Source organism: Anolis carolinensis, chromosome 3, assembly GCF_035594765.1.
Source record: "Anolis carolinensis isolate JA03-04 chromosome 3, rAnoCar3.1.pri, whole genome shotgun sequence".
Classification (NCBI taxonomy): domain Eukaryota; kingdom Metazoa; phylum Chordata; class Lepidosauria; order Squamata; family Dactyloidae; genus Anolis; species Anolis carolinensis.
This window is the reverse complement of record NC_085843.1, coordinates 137,975,026-137,998,168: the sequence shown is the minus strand read 5'-3', so window position 1 is coordinate 137,998,168 and position 23,143 is coordinate 137,975,026. Positions and strand designations below refer to the sequence as shown.

At 39.3% G+C, this 23,143-nt stretch overlaps 1 protein-coding gene across 2 annotated transcripts in view; it reads right to left on the bottom strand.

Moving 5' to 3' along the window:
• The window catches only part of gpc6 (glypican 6), a 954,464-nt gene that overhangs the window by 13,514 nt on the left and 917,807 nt on the right, over positions 1 to 23,143 (bottom strand). For both annotated transcript variants that reach the window (XM_008106861.3, XM_003218685.4), the window contains one exon: positions 6,133 to 6,269. In XM_008106861.3, the coding sequence (XP_008105068.2) occupies positions 6,133 to 6,269 (137 nt within the window). The remainder of the gene's footprint in view (positions 1 to 6,132; positions 6,270 to 23,143) is intronic.

Here is a 23,143-nt window from a genome sequence, read left to right as displayed (position 1 = left end):
TTTCTTTGTTCTGATGTTTATGAAAGTAAACAGAGCTTGAAATTACAGTAGGGTGAGGAGAGATAATAAGAAATCTTCTTATGTACACATTTAGATATCTGCAGCAGTACATATGAGGTCCAGCACATCTTGGAGCATCAATTAAAAAAAAAACCAACACAAAGGAAGGTGTCAGGATTGCGTGGGACCATTTACAGGGACTGACAGCTCTGTGTTTGGATTTGCTGTCTGATCCCGTGATTTTTTTGCCCCACTTCTTTGACCCGGATTATGATGCTGTCTGGAAGCACCCTAAGAGTAATGATGGTTTCTTCCTAGCTCTACTTAGATAGAATTAGGATGCTTAGTTTGTTGTATATCATGTTACATTTGTTATATAAAAACTAAATGTATTATTTCCCTAAGTAAAGCAGACTCAGTGTGATTGCCGTCCAGGAGTTAAGAATGCTCTAGGTGTCTTGACATTTCAAACAGCTGAAATATTAGGATGGTAAAGTTTACCTTGCTTATTAAATATGCTCAACACCAGGGAAATGTGCTTTCACACAGAAATCTTTTCCTGCCCCTTCAGTAATTTTTCTTTATTTCAGCAATCTAATTTTGTTGCAATGTGGGGAGCTATTTTTCCCATTATTGTGATTTAAAAAATTGGGGATCTCACAGATCTGTAGTAAATTATGCAGTTCCTGATCTATGTTCCGCTTACTCTCATTTTAGAGTTCAGGATTCATTGCATCTTGGGCAATGTAGAACATCCAATAAATAACTTGCATCCAACTTGAGATGCAGTTTTCAGTCTACAGGCAGTGATTTAAAACTACATATAACAACAAGAATCTTTGACTGCAGTTGTCAGGAATTACTGTAATTATCCAGCATTTGGAAACACCATTATCTAGGTTTTGTCAACCAAAATCTTTAAAAATGGCATTGGGAGTTTCACATAGAAGCAGTTAAGAAACGGTCTCTCTGCTTGATGTACAGGTTTGACAGCCTTCTTCTTTCTGCCTGCTCAGTGTCAAAACATCAAACTTTGTATACATTGCCCACAAGCCAAATCCTTCCTTTAAGCCCTTCACTCATGAAAACACATGGCATGGAGTTAGCAAATACCAATGTGACAATTAAAAGATCTGAACTGTAAATAATCTAGGTTGCTTTCCTGTTTTGTGGCAGAGTTACCATTGGTTTTACTACCATGCTACCTTTAATGTGAAAACAATGTGAAAACAACAGTAAAGCCTATCAAGTGCTTCAGTTCTTTATGGATGAAAATGAAATAAATGTCCCTCTTTATTTTGCTCCACAGTCTCAGTACAGTCTCAATTCTAGGACTTTGTATGAACAGACGAAACCATAAGCATTAATGAATCCTTATGAACGAACTACTTCTGCCAGAAATATGGCCATGTTCTAGCAGCATTTTCTCCTGATGTTTTGCCTGCATCTGGTGAAGGGTGAAGGGAAGGGCTTTGGTCTGAGATCCTGGATATATGATCTCAGAACAAAAGCCCCTTCTACATATAGCTAAAAACCTTTAAGTAACTGGGTTTAAAGAGTGGGGGCTAAATGACATTTAGCCAAAGTGTGGATGGAATAGGTTTAACACCCCGAAAAGCACATGTTAACAAGGTGCATTTAAATCCAATTCCACCTGAAAAATGAAATTTGGTGCTGTCTGGAAGTGCCCTCAGTTTTGTAGTCAAGAAACAGGTCCTTATATAAAACAGTGCTCGCTGTTTCAGACCACAGGTGTATGTAATCTCATCTTCCTTTGTAAATCCTGCTTATTATAACAGCTGTAGGTATGGGGAGGCAGTGCTATTTAGCTTTGAACAACCTACAGATGTACAATGCGAATTTGTCTCCTTGCAAGGTGCCCCTTATCCCCGCATTTGGTGGAAGTGGACATTCAGATGTGCACTATTAGATGAATGTTACATGTGCTTACCTGAGCCACACTGGATTTGAAATGGGAATAGAAAAATATCCTCCATTATTCATTTCCTAGCTAAAAATAGGCTTCTTGACAGTGTTCCCAGTATTCACATACTCCAAAGTGTTTTAGAAAATTATTCTGAGTAAAAATACATATGGGATTTTCTTTGCATTAAAATTATGGAGGGTTTTTTTTTTTGCACAAAACACTCATTATCATCTTTTTTTAAAGCCACATATATTTCTCAACAGAATAAATTTCTAAAACACTTTGGGATGTGATATTGCCAGGTGGGAACTGTTGGGAGAAAACTTCAGGAAGTATTCATCCTTTGATACAGAAACAAAATACAGGCAATCCCTGGGTTGCAAACATCCAACTTACAAATGGCTCATATTTAAGAACAGAGGTGAAGCAAGAGGAAAAGAGAGAGATCAAGTCCTAGAAGGGAAATTCACTCTTGAAAGAGTTGTCATGGGGAAAAGGTATATCCACTAAAGTTTTGTCACCAATCCTTGTTTCTACAATAAGCCAATTTTTTCAAAATCCAGTTATTACCGGGACAGAAAATGAGATGAAATCTTTGTAAGAGGGACACAGACAGCAAAACAAACACCACAGAGGTTTTAATCTTTCCCTATGCTATCCCAAGCTTACATATCTATATCTATATCTATTTGAAGTTACACTTATAACCTCATCACATGGGGCTTTTTTTTAGCATCCTAGGACACTTTCCTGCCAGCCCAGTGATGATGGTGGGCAAGCTGCCCATCATATGACGTTGCTGGAATTCCGGAGGAAGCCCTACCCACAACTGGAGTGGAAGCGTTGTAAGCTTCCTATGTTGTTCTGGCTCCAGTGAATCTGTGCGACTTTGGCAATACTTCCCTTGTGTGCTGGGGGAAGCATCACTATGAAGGAGTGTTGTGTGGGGTGACAGATTTGTCCCCCTGACTCTCAGTTGGCTGGCGAAGCAGGATGCTTTGTGAGGCTAATGAAATAAGGTCCTTAAAAATGTACCTAATCTGACTTACAAACAAATTCAACTTAACAAACCTACAGAACCTATCTTGTTTATCATTTGGGGACTGCCTGTAGCAGAATGTTTATATCCCTATCTTGAGTGAGAAATAGTTTTTTTAAAAAAATAAACTACATTGGTTTTGCTTAGTCTTTTATGCATAAATACTGATAGAGGCGGACTTTCTGAGCATTTTCTAAGAGGTCACAAGGTTCTGAATGGCTATGATCTCATTTCATTTGGTCATTAGTGTCCCATCTGTATGAAACAATTTCTCTGACACCTGCTTCTTCCAACACCTTGTTCAGAGATGACCTGATCAAATGACAAAGGATAATAAGGCAGTACTGGCTGCTTTTCAAAAAAAGAAGGGCTCAAAAGAGCAATCCTTCTGTGTGTGATTTGCTAATTGGTGGCCTAGAATTAACTCTGCTTGGCCTCTGCTTAATTAGCAGTGGCTGTAACTGGGAATGGAGGGATTATAATTACGGCACGTGATCTTGACATACTGACTTCTTTAGAAAGCTGTCAGCTGCTTTCTTTTCCCCGACCAGACTTAGAAATGGGCCTATAGCCACAGCTTGAAGGATGCCACATCATCAAAGAAGAAACCAGAGGGCGATCTACTACAAATATAGAACAGTTTTATATCACTTCAAAATGGTAGTGCCTGCTAACAAGGAATTCTTTAGACTTGTAGTTTGGGAAAAGCACCAAGTTTTTACTGGAAAACCTCTGGGCACAAACATATGGGTTAGTTCTAACCTTTAAAAGCCTAAATTAGGGCTTCTTCGACTATCTCAGTGGTTCCCATCCTTTGGTTCTCCATAATTCCTAACAACTTGTAACATGTGTTGTCGAAGGCTTTCATGGCTAGGATCACAGGGTTGTTGTATGTCTTTCGGGCTGTGTGGCCATGTTCCAGAAGTCAAAGCCCTGACAGACCGTGCACAAAGAATCTGTGAACCTCACCTCCTCCAAGGTGAACTAAACCACCTAAACTGGACTCTACAGGCCAATGGATACTCCACCACAGACATCAGAAGAGCTGCAAGGCCAAGAACAAGCCATGAGAGTCAAGACAAAGATCCACCCAGAGGAAAGGTGTTCTTACCATACATCAAGGGAACCACTGACCGCATAGGCAAACTGATGAAGAAGCACAACCTACAAACTATCTACAGACCCACAAAGAAAATCCAACAAATGCTACGGTCAGCGAAAGACAAGAGGGATCCTCTCTCCTCTGCAGAAGTCTACCAGATACCATGCAGCTGTGGACAAATCTACATAGGGACCACCAAACGCATTGCCCAAACAAGAGTCAAAGAACATGAAAGGCACTGCAGACTAATTCAGCCAGAAAAATCAGCCATAGCAGAGCACTTGATGAACCAGCCTGGACACAGTATATTATTTGAGGACACAGAAATGCTGGACCATTCCAACAACTATCATGTCAGACTACACAGAGAAGCCATTGAAATCCACAAGCATGTGGACAACTTCAACAGAAAGGAAGAAACCATGAAAATGAACAAAATCTGGCTACCAGTATTAAAACATTCTAAAATCAAAACAGTAGATGGGAACCAACACTCTGAGGGCAGAGGACAGCTAATGACTGAACAAAGGATGCCCCCAGGCAAGAGACAAAACCTTTCCAATGCTAATTAGGGTGATTAACTGAAACATTAATGCTGGCTTCCCAGTGACAAAGGACTCTTGCCACACCCTGGACTCTCCACAGATATATATATTCTTTCCGTTCCTTACTTACTTTATCCATACCTCACAACCTCTGAGGATGCCTGCCATAGATGTGGGCAAAACGTCAGAAGAGAATACTTCTGGAACATGGCCACACAGCCCAAAAGACATACAACATCCAACTTGTAAACATGGCTTTGATTTCTGGTAGTTGAAGTCCAAAACACCTGGGGGACCAAAGGGTGGGAACCACTGAACTACCTGATGCAGGGGACCAACATTTTTTTCCAAGAACCAGCACCATATTTATTTCCATTGGCTACAACTGTTATTTCCCTTCTGCTTTGGAAACTCTCCAGGGATCAGGAAGAATGGTTTGTGGATCAACACTTATCTATGGGATACCACATTGAGTAGCACTGATTGCAGCACCTTTTGATTCATTGGCAGTAGGGGAGGATCTTCTCTGTATTGATTTCTACTTTATGGAAGCCCCTCTTAAGGAACGTCTTGGTGCCCCTCCGTGTTGCAATATTTTAAAAGTCTTTAAAAACCCATCTGTTTTCAGTGGCCTTTGAACTGACACACCTTGAACTGGCACACTCTTTTATAGATGTTTTATTGCTCAAGCTCTGAAAATGTTTCCTTAATAATATATTAACATGGTGGTGGTTATTTCTTTGGTTAGTTTTGTTTTGGTTCATTGTGATGCCATTCTATATCTTATTGCATTTTCCTGATATTACATTTCAAACTCTTGGTGTACCAACGCTCTTTAAAAATTACACAGAGATTCTTCATTATTTCCTCCCCAAATATCATTAGATAGCTTGGCCATTTGAATATAGTCTAATAACTTTTCTCTCTAAACCTGGCACTTGACTATCTGGAAAGAAAGACAAATGTAGATTTTAAAGTAGCTGCAAGGGGAATCTACTAAAGTAGTTATAATGGTAGGTTTTATTAGGTATAAAATTCACAGGGAGTAGTGATGGAATATGACTTCACGGATGAGAGGAAGGAGGGAAAGGGTTCGCTAGGATGTTGTAATATATCTGTTCTGCTAATTGTAATTTTTGTTTTTGCTTGTCACTTGTGTACAATAAAATTAAAATTTTGAATACAAAATATTGCACAGAGACTGTAAAGCTTGGCTCAGATTTCTTTCTTCATATTGTCAACTGTTTAACAGTACCAGTCAAAAGTCACTCCGGAATAACTAAGCACCTTTTTTTGTTTGCAATTGTACTTCTTTGGAATCTACAGTAGCAATTTTTTGTATTCTTCCCAGTTCTTTCAGGCCAGTGTCTTTGAGCTGTCCTTGGGCAAGCACCATCCCTCGTGTACATGCAACCTTGTGTTTCAAAGCATGGCATCACAAAGTGAAAGCTGCTGACTGTTTCAACATTTCAAGGAAGTTTCACATGCAAATATTAATTGTTATTTTTCCAACCCTTACTTTGCTTTGGTATGACCATTCCAGCAGTCCTCCTCCATTGACAGGCCAGCTGTCACTCTTTCCTCCTTGCAGATGGTGTATGGTAATGATGACCAGAACTTTTTTGAAAGCTTCAGTTTTTCTTTAATGTCAATGACCTAAGAAAACAGATAATGTTTGATTAAAACATGAGGAATATAATTTTTGATCTAAGGCAGAATCTCGCCGTCAACTGAAAATGTTGGCATGTTAAGATACCGAAGAGAATCAGAGGCCCATCTAATGTAAATCTCCCATCAGTGGCAAGCCACTATACACAGTTCAGCCCACAGACATGTGACATTTCATCAGAATGTAGCTCCCACTAAGTTTGATGGTGGCAGAGAGCTAAACTATATGGCCACCGAGAGCACAAGAGTGCCTTATGTCAGTCTGGTATCTTTATTGTCTGTAGTATCCCAAAATCAAAGGCTTGTTTGCTTCCTTAACTGTTACATTGTGACACGAGGAACTTGGAATCAAAACAGTGCATGGTTGCAACCTTGAAAGCAACTAATAATAATACTTTATTTTGTAGAAGAGGTTGGCAAAGTTTACTGTGTAAGGCCCAAGACAATGAGCCCCCAGCAGAAACAAATATAGTGTTTTGCTCCCCCACAGATCCTTCTGGTCCAGAATAAGCCCATTCTGAAACCAAAGAAAAGTAAATACATACATTTGTGTCTATGTGGGCATACACAGACCTTTAAGATGCTGCAGGAAATGAGTGCAGGCCCTCATGACAGGCTGTTGCCAACTTCTGCTTAAACTAGATTTGCTGGCAGAAAGTTCCTCAGTTAGCTAAGGGGGGTGGATAAAAAGGAGAAGAACTGCTTTCTCCTCCCAATTTAAAAATAAAGTAGAGCAGCAATAGGACAAAATATCCAATTTGAGAACAGAGATTATATTGAAAGCAGCAGCAATTTGAGAGTGTCTAGATGTGGGAATATCCTGGATCACATCCTAGGAAAAAGGCAAGATATAAAATCAAGATATAAAATCAATCAATGAACCAATCAACTAAAAAGCAAGTAGGTGAGGACTAGAAAATATTTAGTATTCTCTCAGGCCTGCCTTGGGCAGAAATAAGATGCAAACCACTTGGTTACACTTTGGGATAAGTGCTACTAAATTCAATCGGACCTTCATCTGAGTTGAGTAAGCATGTATACAACAATGCTGTCCATATGCTTACTATAGGAACCCCCAGTGGCACAGCAGATTAAACCGCTGAACTGCTGAACTTGTTGACCAAAGAGTTGCCAGTTTGAATCCGGGGAGTGGGGTGAGCTCCCGCTGTTAGCCCAGCTTCTGCCAACCTAGCAGTTCGAAAACATGCAAATGTGAGTAGATCAATAAGTACCGCTCTGGTGGGAAGGTAACACAGCTCCATGCAGTCATGCCAGCCACATGACCTTGGAGACATCTACAGACAACGCCGGCTCTTCGGCTTAGAAATGGAGATCAGCACCACCCTTCAGAGTTGGACATGACTAGACTTAATGTCAGTGGAAAACCTTTACCTTTACCTATGCCTACTATCTATCTATCTATCTATCTATCTATCTATCTATCTATCTATCTATCTATCTATCTAGGAAATAAATACATAAAACTTTATGTTCTCATCCTGAGTAAGAACATCCTGAGTTTATGATGCTATGACTTTCTTTAAATTCATACTTCCTTTTGCATAGTTAAAGTTTCATTTATATATCTAACTACCATATATGATGTAGCTCACTTCAAACAAAGAGTTCGGAAGCTGGTCTTGAGAAATGGCTCTGAATGGGATCACTAAACTTTTATTCTTTAAAGTCAAAGAAAAAGAATAAAACACACCTTTAGTTTCATTTAGTTTTAAGGCGGCCTTTTAGTTGTTACAGTATTTTCTTTATCTGTTGCTTTTATCTTCAGCTCTGAGGAAACTAGGCTTTTGTTCCATCCTAGTTCTGAAGGGGCTCATATATTGTGGGAAATCATTTTGTGGATGACAGAAAAATCTGAAAATATTGGAGACATCTGAAGTTTTATGTGCTTCTGAAAAAATTACATCTGTATTCTTCTATGGGTAGAAAAGAATGATCACTGAACAGGGCTACCAACTCATTGGGGTCCATTCAGTTTTAACAAAGCATGATGGAGTGTGTTGATATAGCTGGGTCAAATGCCTTTAGGAGATGGGTGCTGTGTGTAACCGCATCAACTTATTTTGTCTACATGTAATTGTGATGTGCAGCATCAGCATATTTTCCTGACCTGGACATGTTCTTTGTCATCGGAAAGTGCTGTCTTCTCATTCTCCCTTTCAACATTTCACTCCCTTCTCCAATGGAGTGAAAGCATTGTTTGACACTTCTCTCTCAACACGGGAGGTTTCCTGTGTTGTGCTGGCTCCAATGGAGCCAGTACACTCATAGTCTGCCTGGCGTCGCTTTCCCTGTGTGATGGGGAAAACGTCGCTGCGAGGTAGCATCACATAAGGTGACGGATTTGCACCAGCTGCCCCTCATATGATGAGGCCCTAGTACAATATTGTGACAAAGGGACTAGTAAGTGACAATTAGCAGTACCCTCCCAATTCCACAAACACAAAATTCCTAAAGTCATCTCAGCACCCTTATAGCACCTTGCTCTTCCATCCTATGTAGGTAACATAGTACAGTTCCAGCACATAGCCTTGGAGGGATGGGAAACCATTGAAATTCCTCTCCTCGTCTCTGCATATATTGACCGCGCTCATGCAGAGTGAAGCATGAGAGGTTGGCTGTTAGCATACCCTGCTGCACTTTCCCCATCTCTGTTTTCTTACTTTTTACAGGAACAGCATTTGAATCACCATCTGAAGACCACTTATCATATGGAATATGGGTGTCAGCAGTTTTTGAGGAACTCAAGAAATTGCTGCTCACATTTCTTCCCTGCTGAAAAGCTTTTGAGAAAGGAACTTATGACCTTTTTAGTGTTTGACAGGAATGTAAACTAGCAAGAAATCACTGAAGGGAGCAAAGCAAAGGTGGGACTCATGTGGCTCTTCAGATGCTGTTGAACTTCAACTCCTAGCATTCTTCCCTGCTAACTATGCTCGTTAGGGATGCTGCAAATTGCTGTCTCACAACATCTGAAGGGTCTTGTGATGGCTTAATGATTTTCTTCATTTGCATCCCTATAAACTACTGTGGTTTATCGGAGAAAAAAAGGAAGGGAAAGTCAGCTTATGTCTCCTGGATCTGGGTTAATAGGGCCAAAGTGATAAAATCTGGTTTCATTTATTCATTTATTGACAGTGAGTTGAATTCAGATACAAAGAAACCCACTGAAATCAATTGCATTTGACTGATGCATTCTGTGGAATGTGGTTAGGTTATTCTCTTGTAAGCAATACTAAATGTAGATCCAACACAATATTTATTCTCTACCCACTAACCAATGTTACTATAAAATAAGTAAAATTAAATATAAACATGAAGTCTATAACCAGTAAGAATACACAAACGGCATAAAATCATTACTAGTAACACACTAGTCTTAATAATTTCAGTTCCAATTTGAAGAACTGGGAAGAACAGCTACAACAACAGTGGTTGTGACTCATCTTTAACACTACTTTCCATATTAAGCCTCATCATTTTTCTATGAAGAATGTCCTCCATTCTCTAGATTAGTGATTTATCTAACTGTGATTAAGGTAACTTTGAAGAGGCCGTTATCCTCTTTGGGCCTCTTTCCTTGTGGCTGATATGGATCTGATTTAAAATACTAATCATAGTGTGTTTTATTATACGTAAGGGGAAACCTTTACCTTTACCTTTACATTTCTGGCTTCAGGTTCAACAAGGATATCTGAATTGGATCAATAGAAATAAACAAAACTTTCCTGATGGTTTCAAGATTCTTGGGGATATTTTGTTGAGTTTGCTCAAACCACGTGCCTTTGCCAGCACGATGTTTTGGATTTATAGGTCTAGGACCCTAGGAGACCAGACTTTGAATCAATTCTCAGTCATTGAGTGTCCTTGGACAAGTCATTTTCTCTCATCCCTAGATGAAGATGGCAATAGCTAAACCCCTCAGAATAAACCTTGCCAAGAAAATCTCATGACAGGTTTTCCTGAAGATGCTATTTGGAGTCCTCTGCAAGGAGAAAGGTGGGGAATGCATCCATGTATATAGGTTGCCATAAATCTGAAATGACTTGAACAACAAACAAGTCAAAAGGAGCCAATAAATAGAGAAGTTGTTTTATAATCGTCACCCACTCTAAAGGTCCTATAGCACTATGATTCCACTTTGACTGCTATGGACAGATCCAATGGGATTTTGAAGTATATAGTTTTATCAGAAACATTAGAGCTCTCTGGCTCAATATTATATCTCTCCCTAAATTGCAAATCTCAGCATGGAACTATGGTAGTGAAAGTAGATTCAAAATGCTCTACCCGTACCGTATGAAAGTGGTCAAGGTTAAAAATAAAGCAAGCCCACAAATGCATGAAATCAATATATCATCAGAACATGTTCCCAAATGCTCTTCTATAGTCTAGAATTTGTGTGTGTGTGTGTGTGTATATATATATATATATATATATATATATATATATATATATATAGAGAGAGAGAGAGAGAGAGAGAGAGAGAGAGATTAGGATTTGCTGCAGAATGCACACCCTGCAGGTATCCATTCTATCCATCATATAAACCCAATGAGAGATGCACAGTCAACACACATTTAATTGATTTTTACATCTTTCTTGTAAAGCAAACACACTCATTTCTATTTTATGGCGCTACTTCAAATGTGTTGCATTTTTAAGAGTTGTCATATCCTCCCTCTTCATGAGAACCATCTTATCCCCTAGATGGCAGCATTGGCCAATGTTTCCTCCCTTTCCTGCTCCAGGTCACTCAACTACACACAAACTACTACGCCCCAAATAAAATTGCAGATTGTTCTTACTGGAAATAAAACTGACAGGCCTGATATTTTAAAACTTGAAATTGACAGCCTGCTATTTTAATGAGGTCTGCCAGAGCCAAGGTTAACCAAAGCCTTAGTTCCTTACTAAATGTGGAGACCTCAGTTCTCAGCAAGGGGCTACGTGATCTTAGAGCTATTGATAGCTTCACAGGGTTCTCAAAACTGCATGGAGGGGGTGTTTTGCACGCAAAGGGGCTTCTGATATTTCCTTTCACAAAATTCATCTATAGACAACTTTCTTCTTTCCTTCTTAACTTTCATTCATTCTGGCTGTCTTTCTTTATCTCTATCAGATAACATCTCAGTCTTCCGTGGATTGAGACCAAAGCTTGAACGAAAAGTTCCAGATTCTGACTGCTGAGTCCAAAAAAAGTGAATGCTGGAATCCTGTTGGAGTCCCAAGCCCTTGATGTGGTCTCACATCTGTAGGAATTATTTATTTATTTATTTATTTATCAGTGACATTTATATCCTGCCCTTCTTACCCCGAAGGGGATTCAGGGTGGTTTACAAGTATATTTACATACAATATATTATATTATATGACGATATTGCAATATTAGGAGCCTCGGTGGTGAAGTGCATTAAAGCGCTGAGCTGCTGAACTTGCAGACCGAAAGGTCCCAGGTTCAAATCCCGGGAGCGGAGTGAGTGCCCGCTGTTAGCTCCAACCTAGTAGTTCGAAAACATGCCAATGTGTGCAGATCAATAGGTACTGCTCCGGCGGGAAGGTAACAGCGCTGCATGCAGTCATGCCGGCCACGTGACCTTGGAGGTGTCTACGGACAACGCCGGTTCTTCGGCTTAGAAATGGAGATGAGCACCAACCCCCAGAGTCAGACATGACTGGACTTAACGTCAGGGGAAACCTTTACCTTTTATTGCAATATTATTAGTAATTAGAACTGTGCTGTGGCATAATGGCCATATCCAGTAGGGATGGCTGTTATATTACTATAGAGCCTAGCTGGCAACTTGCCTGACATGCACTGCTACACAATGAAAATCAGTGTGAACTACCCACTGGTGAACAATGCTGATGTGTATTGAGCACTAACTCACTTTGCACACAATGCATGTTGCACTGTTGTGGTATCCAGCTAAGCACAATTCAGTAAAAGGGTTGCTTTTTGCCCTGTTATGTAGCCAAATACATGCAAGGTTATGTAATATCATATTGGATTTTGGAAATGCTGTCCACACTGATGGATGGGATAGTATGGAATTATTTTTATTATACAGTTTACTTATATTTAATGGAAAAATGCATGAGCCATCTTAGTATGTTTGACCTGAGGAAGCTCCATATTTTATTTTTATTTGAACATTTTTAATATATCCATAAAGTGGTTATGGGCTAGAAAGGGTGAAGCAAGCATTCAAGCATTCCAAAGACACAGCTATAAACAGGATTATGGGCATAGGATGCTATGGCAGAAGAAGTCAGATATGATGAATGAGAGAGGGGAAAGTAAATTAAAGACTGCATGTCATTTTTTTCTTTTAGTGGAATTTGTCCTCTAGTTTTTGTTAATACTAATGGCTGTTCCACAGACCCCTTGAATCTTAACTAAACTGGCGCAAAGGCTGGTTTAGTTAAAGTATTTGTGTGCTTGGCATTAATAGACCAGTTCTATCACATTTTATGATGTATTTCCATCACCACTCAAATGGCTCATAGAGTGATCTTGACCAGATGAGAACTACTTGATGAAACAAAACAAAAAAAATTAGCCCTGTCAGGACTTATCTACATCAGGTAGTTTAGCCCAGTGAAAATGTGTCCCAGATCCAGTGTGTTCTGTACACCACGATTCAAGAAGGATATTGAGAAAGTGGAATGTGTCCAGAAAAGGGTGACCAAAATGGAAAAAGTCTGGAAACCAAGCTCAATGAGAAGTGGTGTAGGGATCTGGGTATCTTTAGTTTGGAGGAAAGACAGAGGACATGATAGCTATGTTTAGAGACCAGGATATAGAGCAATGGATTCAAACTACAGGAAAAGATTCCACTTGGATATTAGGAAGAACTTCCTGATCGTAAGAGGTGCTATTCAACAAATTGCCTTGGAGTGTAGTTGTTGGAAATACCTAGCCTTTCACTATTTATTTGTTGATGTATATATTTACTAACCTGTATTGTGTATATATGTTAATTTGCCAGTTTGACTGACCTCTTTGGTGTGGGAGAGGTTGTAGACATGTGATTGTACTGAACATGTTCAGATTCAGGACTCCATTTTGTATTCAGTTGCTGTTTGGACTTCAGTGTTAACAGTTTGCTTTAGACCTCAGTGGAGGTGGATGCATGTATGCTTTTGGACTTCAGTGAATACAACTATACTTAAAGATTATGGACTATTGCTTAAGAATGATATCCTGTGTACTCAACATAGAAAACTACATCCAGTGTGTCCCAGATCCAGTGTGTCCTGGATGCATGTATGCTTTTGGACTTCAGTGAATACAACTATACTTAAAGATTATGGACTATTGCTTAAGAATGATATCCTGTGTACTCAACACAGAAAACTACATCCTATTTATAACTGAAATTTAATGTGCCTGTATGGTGAATTAATACAAGGTATTTTTGAGTAAACAAGATAGGTTATTTTTCAAAGAAGACTGTTTTTAAAAAATCTCTGAATGCATATTTTAAACTAAGAGGTTTCAAGGGAGTATATGTGTTTTGGGCAACTGCAATTTCAACTTCAATGAAGCAACCATCCTCTGCTAACCAAATATATCTTTGTAGTGGCATTTCTTTGACCTTGACATAGTTCAAATACACGATAACAGCTGAGTTATCTATGTGCCATTACATAAATGCTTATGAACATAACTTGTTTAAATAGTTGACTTCTAACAAGGTCATGCTCTTCTTGACTAGTGGTTTTCAAAAGTGGTCTCCACATGTTAATGGAGATTCACATTTGCCAAACAGATATGACATCATTTTTCCTTTTCAATAAGGTTATGATTGCCATTTATTTCCAAAAGGATATGTGCCTAAGGGCTGGTTGAAGTTATTTCCAATAGTAGTAGAGTCTCCTTCTTAAAAGGTTTGTAACAGAGGCTGGATGACCATCTATCAGGAATGCTTTCATTGTGTATTGTTGTAGCCCTGCCTGCACCTGAGCTGTCAGGTGAGCCTTGGGTTGGACCTTGTAGCCTAACCTCCATTTGAGCTGTCAGGTGAGCCTGAGGTTGGCCCCATTCAGCCTGTGATTGTTCCTGCACCTGCCTTGTCAGAGGTGCAGCCAGAGTTTGTTCCCCCACCTGCTTTGCCTGAGGACTCTGGGTTTGGGCCTGAGATGCAGCCAGAGTTTGTCCCAGTGGATTCTGGGACCAGAGACAGAATGGTTGCAAGCAGGAAGTTTGAAACGCATTCCTCAAAGCAGTCAAGGTCAGATCTCCAGGTGTCAGATGGACATTCCAGTTTGGATATAGAAACTGATAAAATGGAGAGGGATAATGAGCTTGACAGGAGGAGAGCGATAACTCAGTTGAAAAAAGAAAAGGAGTGTATTAGGAGGAGTAGGCATCTGCTTTTGAAACAAAATAATGAGCAACCTTTACGTTATGGGACTTTGAATTTCCCATAAGAAGCTTTGCTTTCTCTGACACGGCCAGAGGTGGTAACGTTGCAAATTTAAGAAGGAAGATCTTTGCTTCGTGTGTATTTTTGCAGCCTTGCATCTTGTTTCAAGATCTAGCCTTGCTTGTCTTGTGTTTCCAGTTGATTTTGCAGTTTGGATTTCTGTTCCAGCCAAGACCTTTGCCTTGTGTTCCAGCCAAGGCCCTTGTTGTGTGTTCCAGCTTGGACTCTGTACTTTGGACTAAATTTGGAGTCTTGTTCCTGCATTCCAGTGTACTTTCCTGTGTTTCCAGTTTGATTCATGCCTTGGATTAATCTTTGAAATTCTTGTTTCGACTATTAGTGATATCTTTTGTGGGACTTACTTTGATATCCAGTTTGGACTATGTTATTTGAGTGATTTTTATAGACTCTTGCTTCAAGTTTATCAAGTACTTTGTTCTTGTGGATTTAAACCCATTTTATTGACTCTGAACTTTAATGTGCTATTGCTTGCATATAATCTTCAATAAACAGCTTGCTTGCTTATATTCTGGGGCTCCAGTGTGGTTTTGAGGTGCCTACGCAGCTTAGGGGTACAACAAGCCTATTCAGCCTGGGATTGTACCTGCACCTGACATGTCAGATGAATCTGGGTTGGGGCCTAGGATTCCCATGCTGCCAGATGAGGTTGCTGTTCCTGAGGATTATGGGAGCAGGCATACAATGGTTTCAAGCAGGCAGCTTGAATTGCATTCCTTGGGAGAGTCAAGGTTGAGTTTTCCTTTGGTGGGCATTTCAGTCATGATAAGAGTAATGAGGTTGACAGAAAGAAAGCTTTATGTCAACAGAGACAAGAAAGGGAGGTTTTGAGAAGGAGCAGATGGTTGCTAATGAGAAAGGGTTTTGAGCAAACTTCCCACTGAAAGGCCTTGATTCTAGCTGTAAGAGGAACTGCTTCTGAGAAAGATTTTCAGAGGTGGTAACTTTGCTCATCGAGAGAGCTGTTCCTGTTTCATGGATTCTTGTTTCATGCTTCATTGAATCTTGTTTCATGTTACCTTTGGACTTCCATGCCAAGTTCCTGTATCCTTGTATCTTTAGTTTTGCTCCAGTTCTTGTTGTCGCTCCTGGGGATTTTGGGTTATGAAGTCATTGTTCTTGAAAGCTTTGCAGTTTGGATATCTTGTCCCAGTTAAAGATTCTGTTCTTTGTTTCAGTTTTGATCCTGTTCCTTGGACTAATTTTGATACCTTACTTGAAGTTTATTCTTGTGTTTGATTTTCATGGACCCTTGCTTCAAGATTCTCAAGTATCTTGTATCCTGTGGACTATTACCTTGTTTCATTGATTTTGAACTTTGATTTGCTATTGCTTACATATATTCTTCAATAAACAACTTGCTTTACTTATAGTCTGGGGCTGCAGTGTGGTCTTGAGGTGTCTCTGCAGCCTAGGGGTGCAACATGTATTCAGCATTACAGGGGTTTGACTGGATGGTCTTGCAATGTATGAACTATGGTTCTGTGATGTATTGACGCATGAGCTTTTATGATGTAAATCTGCTAGTGACAATAAAAATTAGGTATACAGCAAATTTTCACAGTTGAGGGAATAGGAGAGAATGTAATAGGACCTGGAAATATGAAGATCACTTTTCTTGCCTAATTTTTCAAAGGGCTGGGTGTGGTGATACAGGTCTTTACAGTGGTTGGCTAGTGTTGATATGTAAAGCAATAAATCCAGAGATCAACACTACCATTTTTCTAGGATCAGATTAAAAACCACTATAGTATTACCAACTAAAAGTATATTTTAATGTTAGTTTTTAAATGAAATTCTTCATTATCTGACTTTAATTTACTGGTTCTTCATATGTTTCTTAGCATGGAATCTGAAAGAAAAGATTCTAAAACTGACTAAAAATCACCCCCAACTTCTAAATAATATGTTGAGAAAGCGTAGAATGCTGATGTACACAAAATCAATACAAGCTATTCACAATACTCCCAACAGTGAAACATAAATAGATAGGAATATTAAGCACATCTATACAGCAGAGTATATCACATATCCAACATTGTCAATATGAAAAATATTTATTAGACCCAAGAAAAGACTTTTCAGGATTCTATTCAGCAGAACGAATTATAATGAAAAACACTCAACAAATCTGTTTAAATCTGTGTGCATGTATGAACTTTCAAGTCACCTAAATGGTATCCTATTATTTTTTTGCAAATAATAGACAAGTGCATTTAACTCCATGCCATCTGCTGACAAAAGGCATACTCATAATTTGTAAAATAACATAATACTTTTTATTTTTAACAGATCTCTTCTCACCTGCTGATATTTAAAAAACCTGAAAGGAAATTGAAAAGAAGAAAATGTGCATGTATTATTGGCACTGTCCTAATGCATGGGGATAAGAAAATGTCAGAGGTATTTGAACAGACAGGGTACACTCCATTTCACTTCAATGTTCTGTATTGAATAAACAATATTAATATTTGTAGTGTGAGTCAGTATTCTTGCGCCTAAAACCAAAATCCAAGTTCTCTTTTGTATTCCCACATTGTCGGTAGATTGTGATGGTGTGAGTCCTTATAGATACAAGGGTCTTCCAGGACCAAATCAAATGTCAAATTTTAGCTTGACCTTGCAACAATGGTCTAAAGCAGTGTGTTCCAAACATTTCATGTTGGTGACACACTTTTTAGACATGCATCATTTTGCAACACAGTAATTCTGTTTTACTAGCAAACCAGGGGTTAAACCAACCCTTCAAAAATGTAGACACATACATAAATTTTAATTTTGAAATGTATGCAGACACAACATATCTTATGAAAATCTTTCATTTATATTTTTTAAATATGTGATTTATTGCTTGTTTCACAGACTCAGAGGTTTCTTGTTACATTTGTGCGACACACCTATGTGCTGTAGTGAACACATTGATGTGTTGCAACACACACTTTGGAAAGCTTTAATCTAAATCATGAAATATGAGGTGAGATGAGAATGCTTAGAGATTCTCAATAGTTCCAAAAAGATGAGCCACTTTTCAGAGAAACTCTATCAGAGTATTTTTCATGTTGCAGAATTATAACACTATGAGTCCCCTTCGGGGTGAGAAGGGTGGCATATAAATGTAGCAAATAAATAAATAAATTCCACTTTAACTGCCACGTCTATTTTCTACAGAATTCCAAAATTTGTAGTTTGGTGAGCCATTAGAGCTCTTTGCCAGGATGTCAGTGGAAGGAACCAAGATCCTGTCTATGTGGGCCAAATAATGAGAATCACTTTTCAGCCGCTGTGGGAAATCCACATGATACATGGCTGGATTTACAGCAGAAGTGCTGCATTCAGCTGTTAATGCAGCTCAAGGGGAAACAGGATTTACTCTGAAATGTCCAAAAAGCTCTGGAGTGTTACTGGAGTTTTGGAGGTATGGACTGCTGGATTGGTCTGAATCTGATTTGATCCATTGTCCAGACACTGTCCAGCTGCATTGATGACCACAAGTAGATTCCTGGCAGAGACTTGCTGATCTCATCATTTCTGTTGAGGTCACATCCGGGCCTCTAGGCCTGCGACCAGGAAATCTGATGGTGCCAGTGAGCCCCTGCCAGGGAGTTGTTTCTGGCTGCTGATGCAATAGTGGCAGCAGAGGCTCCAATGTACTCTTGGCCTGGAAAGCCGTCCGGCTATTAAAGGGGCTCTGGAGACACCTCTGGGCTGCATTGGTGCAACACTAGAGTAATTTACCATGAATTAAACAGGATACAGCCCAAACCACTTAAAGTGGAACTATAGTGCTAAAATTGTGTATTGTGAATAGAGCGCTTCCACACAGGGCTTAAATCCACTTTGGAGCAGGTTAAAGAAACCTGCTCTGAAGTAGGTTTAAGTCCCCACAAATGCCCAAAAGAAGTGGGTTTTCCTGGGGATAGTCCCCACTCCAGTGCAGTAACTACCGTGCTGGAATGGGGCCACCACAACTCCCTCCACAACTCCCACCATGAGGCTCTAAGTCACTTCCACTAGGGGCTTCATCACATGGATGAGGTCCAGCACTACTATTCGCCAGCCTCTGTGGCAAATCGGGGTAATCCCGGTGCCCTGATTGGCAGCTGATGCTTCCCCATCACACGTGGGGAAATGTAGCTGTCAGCTTAATATTGCGGTAGCCCCATTGTTCCTGATGGAACACAGGGAGGCTACTGTGTTGGTGACACAACATCCTACCATGCTGCTGCTTCAGTTCACCCACAGAGGCCCACTGGAAGTCAGCCTATGTTGTTTGATGTGCAGTGTGGAGTTCTATGAGTTAACTGGGGCAGAAGCATCCTAGGACGCTTATTTTTTCACGTGTGATGAAGGAGCTTGATGTCATGTTAAATACCAACTCATTTGTTGTGACATAAAATTTCTAGATTTCATTTGCTTATGTGTACAAATGAAGGAAGGAATTATATAACAATCATATGTTGTTAGGATGTCATCCTGTGCACATTTGCTTGAATGTACACTGTTTTGGAGGCAACTCAGCTTACATTTGAGTCAAAATAGGTAAAGGTAAAATCCAATAAGGTGTTTATGAGATACATTGCACCAGCACATGTAGAGTTGCAACATTGCATAAAACATTTCAATGACAGAGTGCTGTTGTACAATGCACAATGTGAAAGTGCAATCCACAGTGTATAACTGCAGTCAATGGTGTGTAACCACAATGTACAATCTTGCTGTATATACAACCCCCCCCCCCCCCGACTGTTAACAGAATACATTGATTGGGCTATATTGAATAATTCACCTTGCATGTGCAGTGCAATGAATGCATGAGTATCTCACTGACAGAATGGCAGCTCAAATATTGCACTGTTACTATTGATGTGAATGCTTCAAACCAAGTAAATTAACTTTTATGTTCCACACATTTTGGTTTTTGAGGACACAAAACTTCACAAATACATTTTTAAAGTATCTGAAACTTGTTGATAAAGTATTATGTGTGCCTTTTTGACACAGTGATAGAATACTACACAGGCATTGATCATAACCAGTTTGGGCTGTTGGCTGCCAGTATTCATGTTTTATCAGTATATTTCCACAGGGGATGTATTAACACCCTGTAAGCATTAATTTCCAAGACGATCTTATCCATTATATGATCGATGTTTGTTCTTTTAGTAAGTTTTCACACTAAATTTACAATATGGCATAATAACAATTTAATATGTTTGATGTAAACAAATAAATCACCAAATAAAATGAAGCCATTGTCCGAGTTTTCAATTCACCATAAACATGCCAAACATTAATAAATATTAAATAACCAAAGAGGCTGGATTATATGGCAGTGCAGACTCATATCATCCAGTTCAATGCAGTTAATTTGCATTCTGAAACTAAATTATAGGGCAGTGTAGATCCAGCCCGAGACTGCTTATGAAGCTACTTTCTCTGATAGACATGTTATAAACAGCTGTTTATAAATAGCTATTGTTTAAAGGAGATCATAATGTAAAGACTTTATACAGACCACTTTGATAGCAGTTTTTCAGCATGCTCCTCAATATGTTAATTCAGCAATAGGTCTCGCAGTGTATGTTATGCTTTATTTTCCAGGTAACTACAATTAAAGAATCTCTATATATAAAAGAGTGATGGCATCAGGGCAGCGGACAAAACAACAAAACTACAGGCCCCCCAACCTCGAAATTTGACAACACAACCCATCATTCACGGTTCTAGGTTGATACAACAAAAAGGAAAAGAAAAATTAAGTCCTAATTACAGGGAGAGGAATAATAGTTTTTATCCAATTGCTGCAAGTTTGAAGGCTAAGCTCCTCCCACTTGGTCTCCTAGCAACCTACTCAGCCCAGGGGACAGGCACAGTTAGGCCTCACTTAGGCCTCTTCCACAGATTATCAGATTTTAACTGGATTATATGGCAATGTAGACTCAAGGCCCTTCCACACAGCTATATAACCTATTTAGAATTTTATATTATCTGCTTTGAACTGGATTATCTTGACTCCACACTGCCATATAATCCACTTCAGTGTGCATACTAAACATAAAGACAACCATACAACAGACATTCAATACCACAACTACCTCAACAATTTCTCACCAACACCACCATACTTCGCCACAGCAACGCGTGGCCGGGCACAGCTAGTTCTTTATATAGTGTTGATATTCTGCCTTAACTTTCTTTCACTAGGACTCAAAATAAGACAGCACTAATACCTTACAGAAGCAACTTCAGGTACACCAACACTGCGGAGTTAATGCAATTTGACACCATTTTAACTGCCATGGTCCAATGCGATGAGAATCCTGGGATTTGTAAGTGAGGCACCAGCGCTCTTTAGCAGAGAATGCTAAAGACCTTGTAAAACTATAATTTCCAAGATTCCATAGCATTGCGGCGTAGCATTGCGCTGTGGTTTTAAATTGCATTAATTCTCCATTGTCATTGAATCACTCTCCCCTGATAAACAAACCTTAATTTTGCGATTATTTATAAGGGATGCCATTTTATTATTATTTATGCATATAATGAGACTTGAGCATCCATGGATTTGGCATTCACAGGGGGCCCTGGAACAACACCTGGATGTTTTAACTCAATTTAGTTTTAATTATTATTATTGTTGCATTGTAATGGTTTTTATATATTCTGTTTATATTGGTTGTAAGCCACCCTGAGTCCCCCCCTCGGGGGTGAGAAGGGCGGGATAGAAATGTTGTAATAAATACACCTCAGTACATGCCAAGAGGACACTGTACCATGACAAACAGAAATGCTGAAAAAGATAAGTGGGGCAGCAGAAAAGAGGGATGCATAATTTACTAGTCAAAATGAATTAAAAATGAACACATTTTATGCCATGTAGTAGAACTCTTTCTGTTTTAATATCTCTGTCATGCCCAACACTACAATTGAATCTTCAGTAGTCCCCCCCCACACACACACCAAGCAAAACAAAAATGCATTCCCTGAAGCAGAAATCTGAAGAAACCAGCAAAAGCTTTTCCTTTTCCTTTTGCTAGACAACTTGAGAACAGTGTTAAAAAGCTAAGCTGTAAATCTTATTCAAGCCAAGTCCAAAGCTTTTTGAAGAAGAGGCTTTTTATTGCATGTGAGTATAAAAAACAATATCAGTAGCACACTAGCATCTTAAAGATGAAGTGCTGGAGGGTTTTCTATGACACTTCTTTAGCTAAGCGCAGAAATTTCAGGCACAAACTTTCATCTCTCTAAGAAAGTCGATGCCAAACAAGGTCTCAGGCAAACAGGTAATAACAATACGAAATGGCATCTCTGCATCCTTTCATGGCTTATGAAAACTGATTTGATTGCCATGAAGACATGTTTTTTTTTCTTTTCAGCATCCTTAAAGCTTATTAGTGAGACTCCTATAGTTAAAGCGTTGGTTGTGTGACGTGCCTTAAAACAGCTTTTGGGGAGTTTCATGCATTTTATCAACCAATGAGCTGGAGCTGATGTCTTTTCTTCTACAGTAGAGTCTCACTTATCCAACACTCGCTTATCCAACATTCTGGATTATCCAACGCATTTTTGTAGTCAATGTTTTCAATATATCGTGATATTTTGGTGCTAAATTCATAAATACAGTAATTACTACATAGCATTACTGCATATTGAACTACTTTTTCTGCCAAATTTGTTGTCTAACATGATGTTTTGGTGCTTTATTTGTAAAATCATAATCTAATTTGATGTTTAATAGGCTTTTCCTTAATGCCTCCTTATTATCCAACATATCCGCTTATCCAACATTCTGCCGGCCCATTTATGTTGGATAAGTGAGACTCTACTGTATTTTATAGTAGGAAAGATGGTGCATGTTAATATTCAGATATAAATGTTGACAATGTAAACCCAACAACCCAAGACATACACAATGGGGAAAAATGACAATCAACTAAATATGACTATCAAAGTTAATTGGGGAACCTCGAAACAAGTGGGAAAATGTGTATCTATTTTTGGTCTTTCTTGAAGTCCACTCTCCATTCAGATGTGGAGGTAATGACTGCCTTCTTTAGTGCTGCTACCAGGGCCCAGTTGGGCAAATGTTGGCCCTATAGGATGGTCCAGTCAGGCTGGTTGTCAGAATCTGAAGCAAATGGGAAAGGGTCCAAGAAATCAGAGGCATTGTATATGATCAGAGAAAAAAACCAAACCTAGAACTAAGTTTGTGTAGGGCTAGCCAGGTTTCTAGGGAAGATCGAGGGAAGTCAAGGTGCCTCTTTATTCAGCTTTGGTTAGACATCAACTGGAATACTGTGTCCAATTCTGGAACCACAATTTAAAAGAGTTATTGAGAAGCTGGAAGGTGTCCAGAGGAGGGCAACTAAAATGATCAAAAGTCTGGAGAGGAGT